We start from the raw sequence: 22,103 nt of genomic DNA on the forward strand, positions 1-22,103 counted from the left end.
AGTCTGGCAGGGCTTTGCAGACTCAGTGTTATAAAGCATCATACTCAAATCAACAAGCGAAAAGAGACACTTGGGTTTTGCTTCCCAGGTGGTCTCTGCATTTCCCTGAGGAGCAACACAGAGTCCAAACGACACCAGTTTTTCAGCCATGGAGAGGAAAGGTTTGTGGATAAGCTGGTTATCCCTTACCTTATCCTCCACAAGTCATCAAACAGGCCGTCCTCGAGCTGTGGCAGGAGCAGTGTGATGGCTGTCTCCGCATACATGCTGATGATGCGCTGCCCCGCGCGCAGCGCCGTGTCCCGCACAAACTCGTTCTCGTCTGCCAGGGCCTGAGCAGAGACACAAAAGTCTCTGAAAACTGGGAGTTTCAGCACAACACACAAAAGCAACAGGAGGAAAACAAACCCATGTTTTCTCTCTCAGCCATGAAAAGCAAATGAACTACAGAGTTGTGATTGCCCAAAGGTGATTTCAAGAAATGAAAGACAACAAGCAAATAACTTAGAAGAAATAATTTATAATTTAAATTCCCTTTTTTTTCTTTTCCATTTTTCTAATAGTCCAGCTGTGCTGGATAAGCCTCTGCACATCCCACAATTACTGGAAAGGATGCTTAAAATATTCTGGAGGCTTCTTTTTATCCTCTAACTAATAAAATTCTTCAGGTCTGCTACATACCTTAAGGATACAAGGAATGATGGGACCAACATAGGGAGTGAACTTGTCTCCAAAGGTAATTGGCAGGTAGTTGAACATCATGATATAACCATCTCGTACATGCGGAGCAATATCCACTTTACTGGCAGTAGCTACAATCTCTGGCATAAGTTTTTCCAGCTTTTCTACCCCCAAACCAGCCATAACTTCAGCAAGACCTGGTTGAAAAAAGCAGGGAATAGAGCTGATGCACACAAGATACAAGCAGCTAATTTAATAGGAGAAAGTCTGAGCTGAGTATTCAGACAGGGCTGTTCCCACCTTGAGCAGCACCAGACCGATCCACTGAGCTCTGCTCATATGTCAGTGTCTCCATCAGCCATGGCAACAAATCCTCAAAGCAGGATTCTCCCATGCCCTTCACCATGGCTCCCAGGGCCTTGGCAGACACTGTGCGCACCTAACAGACAAGAGAAACAGAGATCTGCAAAACATCCAGTCAAAGTTACAACAGCAGATGTGTCAGACTGATTACAGGTCTACAGATGATCAGGACAAAGTCTAACCTAATGCACTGAAAGACAAACTGTATTTGTACAAAGACTTACTTCAGGTACAGGATCCAGCAGAGATGCCTTCAGTCCAGGAGTCACACTGGGGAGGTATGGAGCCAGATCCTGAAACAAAGAGCCCCAAGAGTAAGAACCAGATTCAAAAGGAGAAAAAACATAAGTCACCTTCATGTAAAGGACATTCCCTCATTATTATTAGCAAATATCCTTAACATCCTGAGAGTCACTTTCACGATCCTGCAAATAAGCACAGTGAACTGCTGTGCAAGTCCAAGAAACAGCACTAGTTCTGTGCAGATCACCCAAAACCCTTTCAATGCTCACTCACAACCCAGCACTTTGTATCTTAGAAAAATCTAAGAAAAATTCAACACTCTTAACATTTACACAAGGTTTAAAGGTAGAGATTATCAGCACAAAAATTAAACACAGATCTTTAGCCTACAGTCAGGTTCTACAAATACTTTTCAAACAAACCCTGGATCCATTTGTAAGCAGCTGATCTGGGTTTCACTGGTACTGGGTTTGCTTGTTTGTTTGTTAAGGCATTTCTAACATGGGAAAAATTACAAGACCTTCTTGCAGGGATAAATGTGGTAATAACTAGATGACCAAAGCACAGAAATGACAGTCTTAAGCACCTGAAAACTGTCACTGTCTTAATAGTCATCATCTATTCACTTATATACATTTAATTACAGAAACTGCATGGATACTAATATTGTCTACCTTAACAGCAAAATCCCCCACCCAAATAAATTCTCTCCAGTGCCTGCTCTGTTGTCCCCTACACAGGAAATACACACACAGTTAGTGTTTTTAGCACTGTACCTTCTGGTCAGTCAGGGAGTACATGTTCCCAATGATCTGGGCAGCCATTTTCCTGGTGTCTGTGGAACGATCCTGAAAAGCTCTCTGAACAATTGGCATGATCAGTGCTAAGGATGGAGCATCAATGAAATGGACAAACTTGGTATCCAGTAGGGTCTGCAGACATTTCTGAGTCTTCCTGGAGGGGTCAGTGAGAGCATCCAACAGGACTGGAGCAATTGCTGAGCATTTTTAAAAAGGAGAGAAAAGACTTTATCTGTACATGAAAAAAAACTGCATGTCAGGTTGAGCTGGTGTTCCCTCATGGGGTGTTTTAGATCCTTCTGAAGCAACCAGCAGCACAGGGACAGAGAAAACCCAATTAACACCAGCTGAAAAACCAGACAGGAGTATTCAAAAACCCTTGAAGCAGACAGCTGCTGTTAAGTTTCATGTTATACTTTTGTAGTAGTTTCATTTCTATACAAGTTTGCATTTAATCCTAAATACTGTGAACCTAAACCCTGGTCACATTAGAGATGCACAGTTCTTACCTAGGATCTCTGGATTCCTGATGACAGACCCAATCTGCCTGAGAGCCTGTTGCCCTGCATTCTGCACCTTCACGTGGGAATCTGTCAGCACTTCAGTGAGTTTGGGCACGATGTTGGGTAAGCAGGAAGAGAGCTGTTTGGGAGCACAGTAGGCCATAGCCCCCAGCAGTTCCACTGATCCTGTGCACAAAGTACACAAAGAGAGAGAAATTAAAAAAGACGAAACACAAAACAGTACACAGCATTAAGAATCAATATGTAAAGATGATCACATTTACCTCAAACTAGTCTACCAGTTGGAGAACAGACAGAAAGGCTGAAATGCATTAAGCCACTCTATCTCACCCTAAAGACACTAAAAAATAACTTCATTTGTACTAGGGAAAAGACACTTGAGAGGAAAATTCCAGGTTCTGGAGTACTTCTAGAGAGAGACAGTGGACACAGACTGTCCCTTGAATCTGCTGGGGGGTAAAAGGTTGCACAAGTGGTCAGGGAACTCATTTGTATCTCAAACCCCATAAAAGCTCCACAGTCCCTTACACAGCAATAAACCATCATGACCATCTGTAGGAATGAAGGAACACACATGGAGAATGACAGCCAAGGGAACTGCAACTCATCATGTCACTCAGATATTGGTCCATACCAGCTTTAGTTCTCCAAGATTCCTCTTCTAGTGCTGCAAGAAGTGATGGCAAAACCAGCTTCACTCCATGAGTACTCAGATTGCTCATCACGGCCTTGGCACAGTCATCTGCAGCCTCCAAGGAGAAGAGAGCACTTACAAACTGTGACACAACACGTGTTTTTCCTTCCTCAGAGACTCACTGGGAACAAAGCCTTCATGTAAATAATGTCTAAGTACAACGATGCAGCTGGCTAGATAGCTGCCAATTAATGGCCAATGAAATTAGATGTTTTCAGTTATTAAGAAGATCAAATTGTTTCTAGTGGTATCCCAAGGCACAGGTCACCCTCTCAATTTGTCCGGTTACAAACAGGATTTATATCCATTCCATTTGGGTTTTCCCTTAACCCTCTGTGATTACAGAGATTTGAGGCACCTTACCTCTCGCACATACTGGTTCCCATCTCCAAAACAAAGCAGCAAGTGAGGCAGCACATGAACCACATACGGCTCAAAGAGCTTCCCAAGCATGCTGCAGAGCATCTCGAAGGCAAACAGAGCTCCTGAAAAAAACCAAAAACCACAGTCAGAGTAAATTATGACTTCATTTAAGGAGGATGGAAAAAGAAGATACAATTTGCCGAATATGTGTAGAAGTCCTCCCAAAGCACTCAAATCTCACAGCTGAAAGTCTCTTGCTTTTTTGCACTTGTGGCTAGTGCTGTAGTGGGGATTTGTGTCCTCAGAAAAGGAGCCCCCTCAGCAACACCTGCACATGCACATGGTCTAGGACCAGAAACCCTTCTTCCACCACAATGCAAACAGAGCAACTTTAGGACACTGTACACAATCAGTAACTTCAGGAAAGACACTTCCCATTTCTTTCTCTTCAAATTTTAGTGAAACAAATGCAGCTAAACCAAGCACAAGCGTGCAGGTACTTGATCTGACCACGGTGGTAGCAGATACAAGAGAAATACTAAGTATCTGGAGGGAAAAGCTTTTGTCCCTTACCCTCACGCCGGCGAAAGTTCTTCTTGTCCTGGATAGCATCAGTCAGTGTGGTCATCATCTCCTGCTGCTTGAGAGAGAGGATGCCCAGGCCTTTCACCAGGCCTGCCAGCCCATATGCCGCACCTTTGCGCTCAGCATACTTGTCAGACTCTAAAAGCAGCTGCATCAGCTTCTGGATCATTCCTCCTGCATCCTCTTTAATTGCAGGCACCAGAGGTGGTAAACAGCTTGCCACTGACTCTTGAACCTGTAAAACAATCCACCAGACATCAGATCGCAAAACATTCATTACTAAGAGAAGTTCTCCCTAGGCTGCACCCTCAATGACACCTTTCTGTCATCAGAGCCATTTTTCACCTCTCTGACGTCACTAAGAGTATCCTAGTGGTAATCTGCCTACGTGTGGAACCTGAGAAGTCCTTCCAGAAGACACCTACCTGCTGAGATGGTGTGGACAAAGCTGCTATCAGTTTGCCAACAATTGGTTTCACTTTAGGGTCACTCTTGTCCAGATGTTTTGCCAGTGACCCCATCAGAATGACCACACTTTGCCTGACAGCATCATAACTGGCATCATTAGGAGCATTTTTCAGGAATTCTTCAAACACTGGCAAGAGAGAGTTAACATTGTCCTGAAAAACAAAACCACAGAACTTGCCACTAGAGTCCTCTCAGAATGAGATTTGCTATGCTCAGTGGACTTGTTTGTTCTTCTCTGAGCCAACAACTGAACAATCACACTGTATTTACAGTTCATTTCATGTGTCACATCACATAAAACCTTGTGCCATCCAGACAGGCAACAAATATTTCCTGCTAGAGAGAAGTTAGCTCTTCAAAATCAGATTCCCCAAGCCTGCCAGCACCATGTTCTGCCAGAAGCAGTGCAAGCTCTCAGGCAAGACAGCCTGCCTGAACATTAGTGCCTGCTCCTCTGCCTGCCCCATTTGCAAAGGAAGACCAGGAACACCAAACAAACTTCATACTGTTTTTCTACAAAATAGAATGAATGAATAATATGGAAATACTCCAATTGTCTTGGGCTTAACAGGAATACAGACAGCTGTCCAGAGGTGACTGGTACATATGAAGGAATCAGAAGCTGAGCAATTCACACCCTGCATCTGACACTGCTGGGCAAGGGCTGGCAGGGGGAAGGATGATCCTCAGTTCCCTCAATTACTATTTTCACTTTAATTAAGCCAACAATCAGCAAGATTTCTTGCTGAGGCCTGAAAAGAAATTATCATCTTCCCAGGATTAGCAGATCTGTAGTCTGATTTTACTTCTATGACTCTAGTTTGATACCATTTTAACACCAACTGATCAGGGCTATTTCTTGTTTACAGCAATGACAGGGAAGAACCACACTTAGTCAACAACAGACACTAACGGGACAACTCTCAACACACAAAAATTTCTACACGAAAGTTTTCAGTTGTTACAACTAACAACAACCTCTAAGAAATAAATCATTTTTAAAGAAAATCTATGGGTTCCAAGACAGTATCTACATTTCCATCCCATCTTTTTCTACTGCTAGAGAGAAAAACATTCACTTACTTTGCCATGAGTGTTGAGTGTTGAAAGAGCTGCATCTAACATGCACTTCCTGACCTCAGGACTTCGATCGTTCAGAGCATCCGGCACAAAAAACTGGAAGAGAGGCTTCACCTGAGAACTGTCCAGGTGCTCTGAGAGCTTGTTGAGAGCCAGAGCTATGCCACACCTGTGAAGACAGTGAGCTTGTAAGCTGACTGACTTTTCACAGAATTTGCTTGAGCTCACAATCACATTTGCTATTAGCAGTACATTACAGAAATAGAGAACCATTTTGAAACAAAGAGCATCAGAGTGTCCAACCTCAATGTGTTTTGTTACATAACTCCATGCTGCAGCTTCCCAACAGGACAACAATCCTTCAGCCATATAATGACTTTTATCTTGATTAAGCATTGCAGATCCTTGAGCCAACTTAAGACATCAGGATCACTTCATCTACTGCTGAAATACAGCAGCTTTACAACAAGGCACATCCGCACTAAAGGACAGATTAGCTCAAGACATGTAGCAAACAAGATGATTTCCAATTATACCTGTACAGAACATACAAGTAAACAAAAAGTAATTATCCAAACTGGAATCTGTCCAGTTCATTAAGGCTTGCACTGCTGCTCTTGAAACAATCAATGACCCATACAGAGGTGGGAACACAGTAAGATAGGACAAAAATCAGACAGTCTGAGAGGGAAAGACTCTGTTCTTATCATAACATAGAGAAAACAGCATCCAATACTTTGATAGAACTGAGAGCATTTCAGTTCTGCCTGCCCAGTCTGCTTGAGGGGCACAAATACACTCACAAAAGAACACATGAAACCAGCAAGTCAATACAATTGCATAAAATTCATCCCTTATTTCTCCATTGCCTGAACTTCTAAGTAAAAACCAAAACCACCTCATTTGGATGCACAGGAAGTGATGAGATCAATCTGAAGATGACTATACCTTGCTTCCCACTGGTCAGGTGGTGATTCAGATATCACTCGTCCCAAAGCATCCAGAACTGGAGGTGGCCTCTGGAAGGAGGAAAACTTTCATCAGAATTCTTTTTCCAAGGACAGGCACACAGAGAACACTGTCAGCCATACCTGCCATGCTATTTGGCAATACAGCACAGAGGTATGATACCACTAGCTGAAGAGCATGGTAAAAAACCAAGCAGAGAGTAAGCTTAGGCCCAAAAAGACTTAAACTGGCCCTGCCCTGCCACAGCCAGGTTTGAGACACTAAAGTCTATGATAAGCTCAAACACAGCAAAGTAGGCTCAATGCACATCTTCCATACAGACAAAAGGAAAAGTGGCTAATAAAGAAATATAAAATAAAGCACAAGCTTGTGCCTTTCAACCCCTTGGGCCAAGAGTACTTACATAGAGCTTCTCCTGGTAAATCTCTGTGAGTTTACTCATGACCTCTGCTGCTTGTTTTCGGTACTGAGCTACAGCTCTGGAAAGAGCTTCAGCCCCTGCTTGTCGCACTGCCTCTTCGTGGTAGATGACATCTTTGATCAGGAGAGAGCAGAGGTCAGGCTGCAGCTCCAGGCCCATGGACTCCCACAGCCTACAATGCAGAGAGAGGTGAAGGGTCACCCTTCAGCAAGAGAACCTCCTGCTACATGTACCATCAGGGTGAGCCACAGCTGCCCTCCACACGTGGGTGCAAAGCCCCTGCAGTGCAGCTCCATATGGGGAGCAGCAGAGAGGTCCCCTCAAAATCCAGTTAGCCAAGAACAACTCTCACCTCTCTGCCAGCTTCTGAATCTCATCTTCAACATCAAACTTTACTACCCAGAGGCGACGCAACAGGTTCAGACCATTCTTCTCATCACTGTCTGGGGTTGGTAGAACCATTTGTAGCTCCATCAGTCCCTGAATTAGTTTAGACAAGAATCAGTGCAAGGATCTGATTTTCAGAAACAGATGCTTTAAAACTTTTGCCAATTCAAGCTCGGTAGTCTGAAGTGTCAAAATTCATGTTTGCTTGTGCCATACACTGCCCATGCTGGTCAAACACTTCTTATTGCTAACAGGTGAGCTGGTGAAACTCAAGAATAGTGTTCCATAGGCAGCTGCAGAGTGGCTCTGGTGACTATAGTCTGTTCTGCTTCTAAGTACAGAGAAAGCTCAGGTGAGCTAAGGTGGAATTTGTTTCATGGCAAAGAAAACCAAGCACCCCTGGGTTTTTAATTTCTACGTTCTCAGAAGTGACTAAGCCTGAAGCTTTCCAAAAACAGGGCCTAATACAGACATGGGAATTTTTTGACAGCTTCTCTCTTTAAGACTAAGCTCTATGTAATTGCAAACATAAGGTGTTAAGTTGTGATAATTACACCTGTTTTAACAAAACAAAGGTGTGACTAGACCCAGAGTACTCCTTTTTGCAGATAAATCTGGCACTAAAAGCATGACTTAGAGCATAATTGTTCAGACTGCCTCCTCCTGCAGACACTGCCCAAACACTGGCACCACAGCTGAAGCCTCTCTCCATCGGTGTTAGAGAAGACTCACCTCCGAAAAATGTGACGGATTCAGTGCCACCCTGAATGATTCCCACCTACCCTGAGAGCTGCATCCCGAACGTTCATGCACGGAGACTGCAGAGCCTGCAGCAGCACGTCAATCTCCTCCTGCTCAGCATAGGCACAGCCATCCTCACCACTGCTGCTCGCACACAGGGTGGTCAGTGCCTCGGAAGCCAACACCTGAAGTGCCACAAGGAACTATTAGAGACTCCACCACTGACTTGTACCTCTGGCAAAGCCTGATGAGTTCAGTCCAACTCTCTGCCTTTTATTATTGATCTTCCTGACATCTCATCCCTTCAATTAAACACTCAGAGGAGCAACTACTCTGAACTTCTCTGTCAGAGCAAGGCCTTAGAGAAGCAATAAAATGTCACCTGTGAAAGACTGAAGAATATGTTTGGTGCAATAAAATCCACAGGAAAAAAAATGCAGACACTTTATTCCAAGGATATCAACCACAGGAGAAAACTGTTAATGTATCAACCACCAGACTCAGAGGCTTGAACCATGAGAGTGGATTTCCCTCATTTAGATGATGATGAAAGTTAGGGAGAATCCTGACTGTGGCTGTGAAGCTGAGGACTCACCTGCAGCCGTGGAGAACCTGTTCCTATCACCCGGGTCAGCAGAACCAGCATGTCCCTCCGGGGCAGCAACTCTGGGCCATTCTGAAAGGTTTGGGGGAGAAAAGGTGAAGGGAAGAGGAAAAAGTCTTATGTCTTATGTCTCCAAAGTACCTTGCCTGTGTATGACACTCCTTATAAAATCACAATCAAAACTTGGGCTGGACAGGTACCAAAAGCCATGACAGAAAACGACCTTACACCATTAATTCTAACTTGTAGAATTTATCTGCTTTGTCCAGTTTACACAACACCTGTTTTAACCCATGGTTCATCTGAACAACTGCTGAAGGAGGTCACCTGATCCCCACACCTCTCACCTCATCCACCAGCAATGTCTGGGCATTTCCTGATGATCTCAGCTGAGCATGGACCGTAAGGATCTGCAGAATCTTGACCAGGAACTCCTCCTTGTCTTCGCTGTCATGAGGTGTCTCAGTCATAACTGTCTTCAGGAGAGGAAAGACTAAGGAAAATGCTGGAGCTGATAATGGAGCAGCACCTGTGAAAAGGAAAAACAACCCTGTGAACACAGCTGATCCTCTCATGGCTTTGTTTGTAACACTGACTGGTATAAAATACACACATGGATAGCCCATAAGGGATATGGCCAGCTTCAGCCTCATGCACAAACACGCTGAGTGACCCTAGAACACCAAGTCTAAAGGACACTATCTTGTGTATCTGCACTTAATCCACACAGACAACCCTCACCCTATTCAAACAGCACACACAGACAGCCCCTTTAGCCTCTACAACTCTGCCACTTAGCAGCAGCAACAGCAAGGTTCCAACAGTGACATCTGGAATTTCAGTACTAGGTTAAGTGTAGGACTTAATGATTTTAAGGGTCTTTTCCAATCTAAATGGTTATATGATTCTGACTGGTTTTATTTAAAGTCACATTAGGATTCCAAATTACTTCCAATGCCTCAACAATGCAAAAATACACACTGTAAATGAAATTGAAACAATTCAATGTATTGAAGTAGACAGGCAAAACTGAGGTTTTTGTCTGTTCAGGAAGTACTTGCAGGCAGCAGGGGATGGGACACAAAATCAGATCCATTACACAATCAAAGCTGAAATAAAATCTGTTATTTCAGTCACTTTCAAAGTGCCTTTGTCCCAAAGCAAGGGCCTGTTTGGCAGCTATATTTCCTTTAAACACTTCCTATCAAACTAGCTAACCTGTCATTCCAGTCTTCAGCTGGATCCTTGAGAATGACTTGTTCTAAATCTGGTGCAAGTTTCAACTCTTCTCCCATCTTTGATTGGATTATTCCCATTGTTAAACATTTTGATTTTTCTTCTTACAGGGCCTTGGATATGAGACATAACAAATGCTCCTTCCAGTCCTTCAGTTAGTCCAGTTAAAATTCAAGTATCAGAAGTCTATGTAAAACATTTCCTTTCTATCTCTTATCTGTGCTGACAGAGAACGCCCAATGTTAAATTTCTAAGATGCAGATGAAGAGCACTGCAGATACAATACTGCAGTATTAGTCAGCTTATGTAGGGCACAGATACTGCAAAAGTAGTTCGAGACAGAAATGTGAAATCCCAAACACACTGTGAGCTCCTATTTAACATGAACAGCTTAGGTAAAACCCCCTCCACTTCCAACATGGGATTTTTCTCTCTGTTTGCTCAGTATCTGTTTGTTTTTACACTTTTTCTCTTTTTTAATTATTGGACAAATATTTTTAGGTTTAAACCACTGTCCCTCTATACATAGTAGGAGGAAGAAAGCTTTATCTGAAAAGATAAATGTTCTGTTCACACAGCAGCTGGTATTGACCAGTATGAAAAAAATTATACAATGTATCCTGGCATTTCAGTAATGAATGAGAAACTTTATCATCCACATTATAAACAGGTATGGTCTCTCTTAGGCCTCATGATAACCTAAGAAATTAACCTCTACCAAATCACACGGCACAACTACACTTCAAAGAACTTTGAAAATGAGGAAAATTCATTTGGGAATATAACATGACTTGTCCAACAAAGTGCTATGGAAACCACTGCCTTTATCTTACAGAAGTGGAAAAAAATAATCAGATGTTAATTTAATTATGCACTGCAGGAAATCTTGAAGGACTGAAAATACTTCCACTACTTTCCATAAATAAGCCTGAAAATGGATTCAAATGTTAATGAACTTGCACTTACTATGGCAATATACTGCACAGTGGAGACACCAAATTATCACCGAGATGTTCAGCACTGAAGTGGTGCTCAACATGGTCAATTGTCACTACTCAGCTGTGACAATGACATGTGCCACAGTCACACCACTGAGCACTGGACTGGCAGCAGAACAGCAAGAGGAGAACTGAACCACATTTCCCTTACAAATATAAACCATCTACCACAGCAGCTTTTGACTGAGTTAGATGATGAACAGCTCCAAAGCCTGGGTGAACTGCCTCTACCCCAGAAGTATACCAGATGCTGTGAGACAGCCTAAGCCATCCTGGACCAAAAAGGACACACACCAGCCCTTCTCTTCTGTATGCTATATTCAATGGAGTGGCACAAGTACTTGTGTACCACACTGTGAAACAGATTCTGGAAGTGATCTAGATTAAAACTAACCCCATGAAATAAAAGAAAAAAACCACAAAAAAAAATCAAGGATAAAAGGTTCATTTTAACTCAGATCGTATCCTTGCACGTAAAAATATTGGCACTTGCCCTAATGTTACAGAGTGGAAAGAACTGCTTCTTCCACAACCATGCCAGAATAAAATATTCATGAACTGCAGCACTACACAGCAAACAAGCAGAGGCCACGGGCACTTCACTGCTGAGATCACAGATAACAACCAATTATTTTGTCTTTCCACTTAGTCTCACTGAATCACTTATGCTAAGTGGTGTTGAAAGGTAGGAGCTGTCCTTGGCAAAGATGAGCCTTAATTTCACTGCTGTTATTTCTGTATGAACCATTTTAAGAAAAAGTACTGTTATTTCATTTCTACACTTACTATAGTTGTAACATCATTTCTACTACTACCACAACAAAAAGCCCTTAAGGTTTTTCATATCCATGAGGAGTTATCCTATTTAAAACAAAGAAAAAAGTGAAGTCTCACCTACAAAATATTATGCAAACTCTGAAATCTAAACCAGTTCATAGTTATTGGAGTGAGGGGCAGTGTCAGCAGGATCTACTATATCTACCACACTTCTTACCTGGCTCTCCCTTGCTGGTTCGGTTGGGAATGGTGTGGGCATGCAACAAGCTGACAACTCTGTTCAGAGCAGTAGGCAGCTCTTCCTGACACCAGGATTCATCTAAGTCACACTGTGGTTTCATCAGGCGCAAGGTCACATGGCTCACTAAGGTACCTGGAATGAAAGAATGAAGAGTCCATGAGAGGAATCAACCCAAACATTTCTTGAGAGAAAATTCCCCTGGAACACAGACCCAAGAATTATAACAAATCCCAGGCTGCAGAGAGGCACAGAGCAGGAAGCTCAGCCCCAGGGCTGGCAGGGAACAGCTTTCTCCACAACAGTCACATATGTGAGTTACACTCACATCCTCCAAATGCTGCACAGAGGACACAGCACCACTGTGACCAGCTACTCCTCAGAGCTGCTCACAATAACCTGAGAGCTCCTTGTCTTTACACCCAGTCCTATCCAGTAGTAGGATCTCTGGGACATCGCTATAATTTCCCTAAGCACTGATCCACGCAGCTTTTCCTTTTGGCTTTCTGTGGTACACAGTCATGACCCACAGCTTGTAAGAGCAAGAATTTTTACTACTTTGCCATAGAAGTAACACACCCTGCCCTTAGACAGCAACTGCAAATACTAACCAAGGGGTTTCAGTCGAGCAGGCATGACACAGGAAGCTAAGGAAAGAAAAGGTTCCTTAACCCTTGGAGCAGCCAAAGGAGATCGAAAAAGTGGCAAGAAGGAACTGATGAGACCAGGGATGTACTGAGTGAGACCAGGAGGCTTTTTCTTTATAACAGTGTCCAGGAGCCCTAGAGCTGTTTCCAGCTCATTATCAAGCTGTAAGAGAAACAATACAAAATGTTACCATAAAAAAACTCCACCAGGAAAAAAAATCGTGGTTAAATCTAATTTCTAATTAGAGAAACAAATAAGTTATTGCCAAATATTGTCTATGGTATGCCATTTTCCTTTTATCAAGGTGACTTGGGTCATGGTAGCTGCAGAGGTGGCAGAAAAAGACAACCAAAACTCACCTCCTTCAGTCGTTTTCTTATCTGAGCCTCCCTTTCCAGCTGTGCATGCATCAGCTCCTTCTGCTTGCTTGTCAGCTGCACCTCATCCTTTATTCCTTTCTTCTTCTTTATCTCCTGCAATAGAGAGAAAGGGACATTCTTAACCAGGAGCTATTAACACCATACCTTCAACTAGGTAGAGAAGAAAGTTGGACACATTTGGGTTTTTTTTGTAGCAATTTACTTTTAAAACACTATCAAACTATTCTTGCACATATGTTCCTCTTGAGTAAAGGCACAATATGGAAATCAGCCAGTTAACAACACTTTAGCATGCCATTAGCAGCATAACATAAGTTTCTCCCATGTTCAAATTGGTCACAAATTATTTGGTATCATTAAAAAGAGATGTCCAGCTCTTCTACAATGTGTGTATGTTGTCCTCACCAGGGCAAAGAGAAGTCAAGCTGTAATAAAAGAATGTTCCAGTCAACCTGGTACATTCCCCTCCTTTCACCAAATTCCTCCCTCCACCTACAGCCACTCATCTGGGCAAACTGACCAGAACTGCTGGCTGACAACAAGATGGAAGCACTCACTGAACAACCCTGACTGGAAAAGTTACACAAGACACATTGAACAAGAGAGAAAGAGAAAAAACAGGTCTTGCCAGCTAGTTAGCACACTCACAAACAAGTAGAATAGCATGTAAATTGATACAAATACAAATGTAAGATATGGATACACACAGATAGAAGAACAGAAAGCATTTAAATATTCAAAGAAGGTCACAGAACTCTTCCCACCAGTGTACACACACATCCTAGGAGCCATGCAACAACACAGACGAGAGAGCAGTGAAGGGTCTGACCAGCCTGCCTTTCCTTTTTCCATCAACTCACCTCCTTCAGCTCCAGCTCGATGATCTGCTCCTTGAAGGAATAAGCTTTGTTCTCTCTCTTCATGTTAGCCTTTTTCAGACTATCCTGTTGAGCACTGGAAAGAAAAAGGAGAGAAAAGAATCAGCAATGCTCTGGACTAAGGGTCCAGGCACAAAAATCTGGGACCTCCTGTCCAGAAAGAGCATCTGACACAGACAGGCACTAGATGCCAGCAGTGATCAATCCCCAGGTGCACAGAGACAAGAAATTATAAAGTCTTACCTCTGTATTATAGATTTGTCATACAGTTCTCCCTCAGGTGTCTTCATGATGGCAAACTCCTCTCGAGTAACCTGGCACAAAGCCGGATTCCCCATTGATGCTGAGATAGTGCTGATGAGCTCTGGGAGCACTCTACCAGGTGAAAGCAGAGACAGAGATCCCACTGCATTCATAGATGACTATCAGGAAAACAAAAGAAAAAACATTATTATTAGTATTCCTTGAAATTTTCTCCAAAAAGTACACCCTGCTGAGGCAGCCCATGTTATGTTCTAATCCCCAATTCCTTGTACCATGGGTACTTAAATCTTACGTAAATTCTACTCAGCTGCTGCTACATGTTCTTTCCCCCTTAAATCCCAGCTCCTTTTCACCAGAGGTACTCCCTTTGAACCTGCCTTTTCCCCACCTTTTAGACAGATCTCCTCCCTTACAGACCTGTCAGTACTGAGCAGCTCCAGAAAACTCCCCTGTTCCAAGATATCTCCCAAAACTAGCACAAGGAAAGCAGAAGCTTATCACCTGGTTCTCTGGAGTGTAGGCAGTGATCCTGGGTAAGATGTCATTCAGGTGTTTGCTAACGAAGTCTTTGGGATCTATCTTCATCCTGAGAAGGAGGGCTGGCCAGAGTCCTGGCTGCACTGCCACTGGCAAGGGGAATAAATGAGCATAATAAACATGAAGCAGATTGCTAACAGAGAGGAAAAAAGAGGTATGATAAAAACCCATATGGTGGCCACAAGAGTGGTTTTATCCCTTCACTTACCTACAGAGGGATGATGGCTCACCAGCAGCATCTCCAGGGCCAGCTTCTCTGGCTCAGAGGAATCCACATCAAGCCCTGCCACACTCGAGATGACACAGAGAGCTTCATGAAGCACACGTGGGGGAATGTATGTCCTTCCTAATTCCGACAGCTCTCCTGACTCCGTCACCAGGACCTCATGAGGCAGAACCTGAATGGACAACACCAAACCTTCCTGAGAGCATTTCCCCACAGTAACACTAGACTGAATGGCAACAAACACTGCTCTGCCAGTACCAAACCCTTATGGTTTTCAAAGGAAAGAAGGGATAAAGGATGACAGCAAACCTGGAGCACAGCAAAGACAGTGATGGAAAAATTAAGCATGGAGGGCTATACTAGATTTGGCAAGCTGGGATAAAATAAAACTAAAATGATCATTTCTGGCAAAGAAGACTTCGGAAAAGGTTGAGCCAGCTGGCTGGGAACAGTATGCCTGACTTTTCCAGTTTAATTTTACCCATTATCTTTTCAAAAATACTTTATTCAGGCTGTATCTGTGACATGAGAAGACTATTTACAAAGCCCCAGTCTTGCTATCTAATTAATGCAACTTAATCTACTACACAACTTGACACGGTGCTGCCTTAGCAGCATGTCCAATAATAGAGCACTTGGTGTTTCCTTTTTTATTGCATTTTTTATAATAGTTGCTACTGAAGTATTTATGTTTAAATAGGCAGCCTGAGCTCTAAGCCAGGGCGGAGAACCAGGATACAAAGAAAGGAATGAAGCACTTGGTCCTCCAGCAGGGATTAAATTTGCATTAAAAGTAACAGAAGGACATGGAAAACTGCAGCTTCCTCTCCAAATTATTTTGAATAGTAAGTTTTTCCTGTGTATATAGGGAAGACTAGGCTCACCATAGAAATTGATACTGCAGTATGCAGTAATCCAGTAACAAGTGGCATTCAGGAGATCATCTGGAGCTGAATGATGTCTACATCAGGCTGCATGTCACTACTCACAGCAAATCTAGGGCAAGGAGCTGACTAGCAGCATAAAAACTGTTGTGGCAGACACTAGGCTTTTGGCTACTCACCTTATGAGAGCTGAGAACCACCTTCAGCTCATCCAAGAGCCCATAGGCCAGCTTGTACCCTCCCAGAGAGGACAGGAGCTTCTTAACTGTTTGATGGGCCTGTCTCCGAACGTGCCAGGTCCGACTCAGCAGCACGGCCACAAGGGCACGGTGGTACTGTCTGCAAATGGAGAAATAAACAGGTTTAGCCAGGGAGGCAGCTCTGCAAAACAAGGACACAAAAGCACCAAGAGTTCAACACTGTGTGCACAGCCCCAGGCCCACCCTCCCCACTGCCCACAGCGACGCTCAGGGATCAGACACGGATCGGCAGCAGCGAGCGCAGTCTACGTACTGAACTTTACTTTCTGGCAGTCGCTGGGCATGATCCAGGAGAAGACGCTCTGTCAGCTGCAGCACTGTACACATGCCTGTGGGAAAAGACAAATATTTAAAATAACATGAGACTTCATAAGGAAACAGATTTTTTTTACCTGAAAACAAACAAACAGCAAGCAGGACACAGTAAAATAGCACCCTGAGCTGAGCCTCTACATAATCATCTCAGTGAAGCTAGAGACAAATCCTACTTGGGTCTGCCAAGACTGGAAACAGAACCATGATTTTATAGAAGTGTTGTTAGCTGGATCCCAGGAGAATTTTCCTGACCACTGTGTGTGACCCATTCTGGTCTAAGTCCACAGAGCAAACCAAATGATAAACACCACTGCTCAGTGCATCAGCATTGTCAATTCCTGAGCCCTGCCAAAACATCTTCAGCGACCGTGAAATGAGTACTGAGTATCAACTGCCACTAGGCCCTTTGGCTTGTCTATCCATGTTCAATCACAACATAAAAGCAGGAGCAGAAGCTCTGAGACACAGGGTGGGTTATAATCCATGCTAAGCATGGTACAAGGCACTTCCAACATCCAAGGCGATGTGGTTTGAGAATGTTACAGACACATGTCAGCTAGATGGTTTTGCCTAACCAACCTATATCAAATCATAACAATATTCACTCTCAGCATTAGTTTTTGGATCTAAGAGCCTAAAGGAGCTCAAATCACACTGTTTTGGGATATTTGCAGACTTGGAAAGGAAGCCTGCAGGAAAGAGGGACTGCAGGAAGCAAATGATGCTACTTCCCACTTAGAAAACTGCCTCTTCAAAGCTTTGTACAAAGGATACATTAATTCATTTCAGAGAAATGATTCTTGAACTCATTTGCAAAATTTTGAGTTTACTGTGTAGTCAGTAATTTTTTCGGTTGGGCACATTCCATTAACTTTTTTTTGATTAGTCTTTAAAGCACAGAGACATGAATATATAACCCAATTGATTTTGATTGGTTATTACTTTTCCCCCACATATCTTAAGATTTTTTACCTAGGTGTTTTCTCCTCCAGCTTTATTTTTCTTTTTCCCACCTTATTCCACATCCCTCAGACTGGCTGCAACTATATACTTAAAACCACACAGATGCATTTTGCACTGGAAAGACTTCTAGAGAATATACAAATCTGGGATGATAAATGTGTGGTAATTCAGGCTCATCAAGAAATAAATTAATTCATTGTCAAGCTTAGACTACAACTAGTCTAGATATACTTCTGAAGAGTTCACTGTTCATTTTAGTCTGAAACTGTATCCTTCAAGGATCACAAAACAGGGCTAACAAAAACATTAGTTCCTGTAAGTACTAAGAAACAGAGTTAAACAGCACCTGGATACACAGTAACTGCCAATTTACCTTCCTCTGACGCAGACTGCAAGAACTTCTCAGATGTAAAAATTTGTTTCTTCTCATCAAGAATCAGCTGCCAGAAACCACTCAGCTTAGCCTCTGATAGGAAAAGAACAGATGTCTATCAAGGATGTTTCAAAATAAGTCAGAACTCACCAGCATACATAAAATACAGCAGAATTCTGCCTCCTGAAATCAATCAAGTTACTTCTAGACTTACTTGTCTTCAGTTCTAAAGCCTCTCACCTCTCTCACTCACAACTACAAGCACACCCAAAACCCACCTGCTGACAGAAACACATTTCTCTGACTTACAGGTCTGAAATGTAAAGTGTGATTCACCTTAATTTTTCACAGGGCAAACCTTCCTGAAAATGAAGGAAAGATGGGAAGTGGTGTGTTGCTTTTGACAGGACACACCTGAATTTTATATCCTGGCAGATGTATGAACTCAGACAGCTCTTGTAATATCCTCTAATGGAAGAGAGAATTCCAGTCCTCATGCTTTCCAAAGGTGGCTTGTAAAAATACCACTCAAATAACAAGCAAGTAATACTTTCACTGCATCAGTCAAATCCTAGAATGTAAGTTCTGGGTGAACATCTTCTGTCAGAATAAAGAGGAATATTGCCCTAAATGAATGGAAGCTGGAATTTGCAAAGCCATGGAAGAGTGAGAATTCTTCACTGACAAATAAATGAGAGAGGTGGGAATTAATCTTTCCCTGGTCTACAAAAGAGTAATGAGTCTCTATGCAGAAACTAAATACAGATTAAGGAATAGTATCTCCTGCACATTGACAAGAAGTGTTAACCCTCAGAACCTTTTTATATTGGATTCTACCAGATGTTTTGTGACCTTACCAGTTTGTCCCTCAATTACAGACATCCTGCAGATCAACAAAGCTGCAGCAACTCCTTCAGTTACCATGGGAACCTGAGTACTTTGAGATGCTGCTTTTTCTGCTGTCTGGATCAGCATCGGCAGCAAGTCCATCCCCTGCAATAATGTGTCACCTGAGGAGACAAAAGAGACATGTTACAAAACAGCATGGTCCTTCTCACTTTAAAATCCAGGTATCAGTGGTTCTTCTGCTGTCATGAGACGAGGAAAGGAATCAGACACACGCAGGGAAGACTCAATCTCCCAAAGTATGATTAAACTGTAACTACGAAAAGCTAATGGTAACCATTTCAGTCCTTTCCTCACAGACAGAACAGTCCCATCTCAGTAACAGTTTGTGTTCATGGAATGCAAAAGAAAATGCTAATTCAGTTACATTAAAGGAGTTAGTTCAAATCACAGGAAGTCTGACTTCAAAGATTAATGTTTCCCTAAGAGGGGGAAAGTAAATTCCTGGCAAGCCATGACCATCTGTTCCACTTCAAACATTCAGAAGTTAAGAAATCCCAGAGGTCTGCAACTATGGAAGAAATGCTGCAGTCAAAGAGGATAGGACCAACTGATGCAAATCTCAAGAGGATCACCAAAATATAATAATTTCTGAAGTTCTTAATTTCAAACACAGTAACTTTATTATTTTTTTTACAGCTTCCAAGAGTCAAAGCCAGAGACCAAGACCTCAGTGTGCTGGGTGCTATGCAAAACAAAAGCATGATCCCTGAGCTAGAAACCTTACAATTTACATGTAAGCAAAAAAAACCCAAAACCACAATAAAATCAAAACAATCAAAAACTACTTCAGGGTATATGACAGACAGTGTGATGGGCAACGATGCTAGTCATACAAGGAGACAAACCATCTTGATAAGTTTAAGGAAATATGAAGGAGGTCAGTAAACAGACATTGCCTTGCAAAATCTTGCTTAATCCACACAACTCTCTACTTATATCAGGAAGTACAAAGGTCGAGAACTCTTCTCCTAAGCCCCACACTCAAGAGTTACTAATAGCTGCCTAGTTTTACCTTTGAAGGAGGCTAGCATGCACTGCAGGTAGGCATGTCTCACAGCTGAAGTCGAGGTTTTAAGGCTGAAGGCTTTCTTTAGCCATTCCACCAGCTTCTTTGGCACTTCTGTGGTGAAGCGAACACACCACAGAGCCAGGACGGAGACGGCGTGAACCAACGTGCCCTCGTGGACTGGGAAACAACAGAGCCCATGTCAGGTCAGCAATTGCATAAAGCACAGGAACATAAAACACAAAGCAGGAAAACAACATGGGAGCAGGCAGGAAAAGAACACGTGCTCTAGCAGGCACAGCACTGTCTCCATGGGGCTGCTCATCAAAACAGGGCAACACATTCTATAACACAACAGGCAAGAGTCAGGATTTATCCTGACTAACAGGCCATATGAAAATCCTGCTCAAGATGAAAGCAGCTTGGTAAACCCAGAACAATGGCAAGAGGTCTCACCTTCTTGTTGCAGGAAAGGGATGAAAAGCTCAGCCATGGTTCCACTCAGAGCTTGGCTGGAGGGTCCAGAAACCACATGGTGACTAAGGCTGCCAATCCCTGAAAGGACAGAATTCTCTCAGTAGATCCCAAACTATCAGCACTTGCTGCAAAATGTAAAACCAATGAAGAACAACCATTCACATGTCAATCCCTGAATTTGTATCTCTCTCTTATCAATACATCTGGATGTCACATCCTCCATGTATCAACACTGCAGGACCTCTGTCTTCACCTTTCTTTGCATAAAACATTTTAACCTACCAGCCAGTTATTTCCTTCTAATAGAAAGTGAGGAACTGGCACGTGGTGTCCAGCATCCTCTATGGCTCCAACCATAGACAGTTCAGAGGGACAGGCAGGGAATCATAAAGGCTGAAGTACAGATCCCTTCCATTCAGCTTTCTGCTGAATTTCTTCCACTAGAGAAGCAGCTTCCTTTTAGGACCCTCACCTGAAAGGACACTCATCTTCTGAGCAACAACTGTTAGCTTCCCCTCTGAGCCTGCCAACAAGAAACACATGGGTCACAGGTGACTTACAGACAACAGCTATGTGTTACATCAAGAATCTTCTCCCAAATACAAAAGTTTGTCCCATCATCCCTGATCCAGGCTGAGCCATCCCTGCCACACAGACAGCTAAAGACAACAGAAAACGCAGTACACTAAATTCCTTGAAGCTGTCAAACCCTGATTCATCCCCACTGCTTATCCTGCAATTTACTCACCCCCTAAGATGGCAAAAAGGTGTCTGCCCAGCGACTCCACAGCCGCAGGATCGCTGCACTGCCGAGCCAAGTTCTTTAATGCCACAACTGCTTCGTCCATCAGCTGCACACTGTTGGATTTCAGATGACCTAGGAAATAATGCACAGGCTAAGAGTTCCTTACAACAAACTCCATAAAATCAGCAAGACAAGGACATATCTTTACATGTGACATAGCTCAGCTTCTGGAACCATCACGTGAGCTATTCCAGTTCCAAGTTACAGCATCATCCTCCCACCCACGTAGAACCACCTCTTCACCAGTAATCAAGCGGTTACAGGTACAGCCAGAAAGTTGCAGAAAGCTTTATCCTGAATTCATGATTCCCTCCAGAAGTCTGAGTACTTACTGGCCAGTCCTTTCACTATGTCTAGAGCATACTGGCTGAGATCCAGGTTCACAGATACAAGCAGGCAAGAGATTGCTAAAGACAGAAGAGATAATGGCACATTACGTTTTGATAAGTAACTGTTTTTAGTATTTTAATACATCCTTCCCCACAGTACACATCAAGAGCAGACAGGGTAGTAAGGAGCAGGAACAAAAATACTACTGAAATTGATGCCCAGTGAACAGATTAATTCAGAGTTATTCTTAGCACTCAGCTGTGAAATTCTGTCCTTAGTGCAAACAGTAGCTACCACATACCCCGACACTCGGGATCAATCCACAAATGTTGTTTCTCCACATCTAACCCTCAGATGCCAGACAATCCTGCCACATGCGCTCACAGGACCAAAAGCACAGGCCAGAGACACTCAACAGCTCCAGACCACTAGGGAACAGCTATTCAGGTTCTTTGACAGAGCAACGCAGAGAGATAACAGACTCACTTTCGATGACGTTCTCAGGACTCCGTAGCAGGGATTTCTGTAGAGTTGGCAAAACCGAGTCCTTGAATTCGGGGTGGGACATGTACCGGAGGAGTGGGGAACAGCTGTCCTGCAAAGGGAATAGAGCACTCAGCACACCAGTGGATGCTGCACCATGGGAGAGCTGCACAACAGCTCTATAACACTGTCT

The 22,103-nt window shown here is 43.1% G+C and overlaps 1 protein-coding gene across 1 annotated transcript in view; it reads right to left on the bottom strand.

Moving 5' to 3' along the window:
* The window catches only part of GCN1L1 (GCN1 general control of amino-acid synthesis 1-like 1 (yeast)), a gene marked incomplete at its 5' end in the record, with an annotated part of 38,968 nt that overhangs the window by 12,570 nt on the left and 4,295 nt on the right, over window positions 1-22,103 (bottom strand). Inside the window, 34 exons of the mRNA XM_009084197.1 lie at window positions 190-332; window positions 682-878; window positions 982-1,120; window positions 1,269-1,337; window positions 2,064-2,284; window positions 2,597-2,776; window positions 3,246-3,360; window positions 3,669-3,790; window positions 4,242-4,488; window positions 4,679-4,873; window positions 5,805-5,970; window positions 6,750-6,820; window positions 7,174-7,363; window positions 7,544-7,671; window positions 8,361-8,504; window positions 8,915-8,995; window positions 9,271-9,452; window positions 12,152-12,307; window positions 12,784-12,982; window positions 13,180-13,293; window positions 14,061-14,154; window positions 14,322-14,500; window positions 14,844-14,968; window positions 15,088-15,277; window positions 16,169-16,328; window positions 16,503-16,578; window positions 17,901-17,993; window positions 18,758-18,910; window positions 19,822-19,995; window positions 20,272-20,370; window positions 20,765-20,815; window positions 21,041-21,169; window positions 21,430-21,504; window positions 21,914-22,022. Of these exons, the coding sequence (XP_009082445.1) occupies window positions 190-332; window positions 682-878; window positions 982-1,120; window positions 1,269-1,337; window positions 2,064-2,284; window positions 2,597-2,776; window positions 3,246-3,360; window positions 3,669-3,790; window positions 4,242-4,488; window positions 4,679-4,873; window positions 5,805-5,970; window positions 6,750-6,820; window positions 7,174-7,363; window positions 7,544-7,671; window positions 8,361-8,504; window positions 8,915-8,995; window positions 9,271-9,452; window positions 12,152-12,307; window positions 12,784-12,982; window positions 13,180-13,293; window positions 14,061-14,154; window positions 14,322-14,500; window positions 14,844-14,968; window positions 15,088-15,277; window positions 16,169-16,328; window positions 16,503-16,578; window positions 17,901-17,993; window positions 18,758-18,910; window positions 19,822-19,995; window positions 20,272-20,370; window positions 20,765-20,815; window positions 21,041-21,169; window positions 21,430-21,504; window positions 21,914-22,022 (4,766 nt within the window). The remainder of the gene's footprint in view (window positions 1-189; window positions 333-681; window positions 879-981; window positions 1,121-1,268; window positions 1,338-2,063; window positions 2,285-2,596; window positions 2,777-3,245; window positions 3,361-3,668; window positions 3,791-4,241; window positions 4,489-4,678; window positions 4,874-5,804; window positions 5,971-6,749; window positions 6,821-7,173; window positions 7,364-7,543; window positions 7,672-8,360; window positions 8,505-8,914; window positions 8,996-9,270; window positions 9,453-12,151; window positions 12,308-12,783; window positions 12,983-13,179; window positions 13,294-14,060; window positions 14,155-14,321; window positions 14,501-14,843; window positions 14,969-15,087; window positions 15,278-16,168; window positions 16,329-16,502; window positions 16,579-17,900; window positions 17,994-18,757; window positions 18,911-19,821; window positions 19,996-20,271; window positions 20,371-20,764; window positions 20,816-21,040; window positions 21,170-21,429; window positions 21,505-21,913; window positions 22,023-22,103) is intronic.

This window comes from Acanthisitta chloris, unplaced genomic scaffold (assembly GCF_000695815.1).
Source record: "Acanthisitta chloris isolate BGI_N310 unplaced genomic scaffold, ASM69581v1 scaffold44491, whole genome shotgun sequence".
NCBI classification, from domain to species: Eukaryota; Metazoa; Chordata; class Aves; order Passeriformes; family Acanthisittidae; genus Acanthisitta; species Acanthisitta chloris.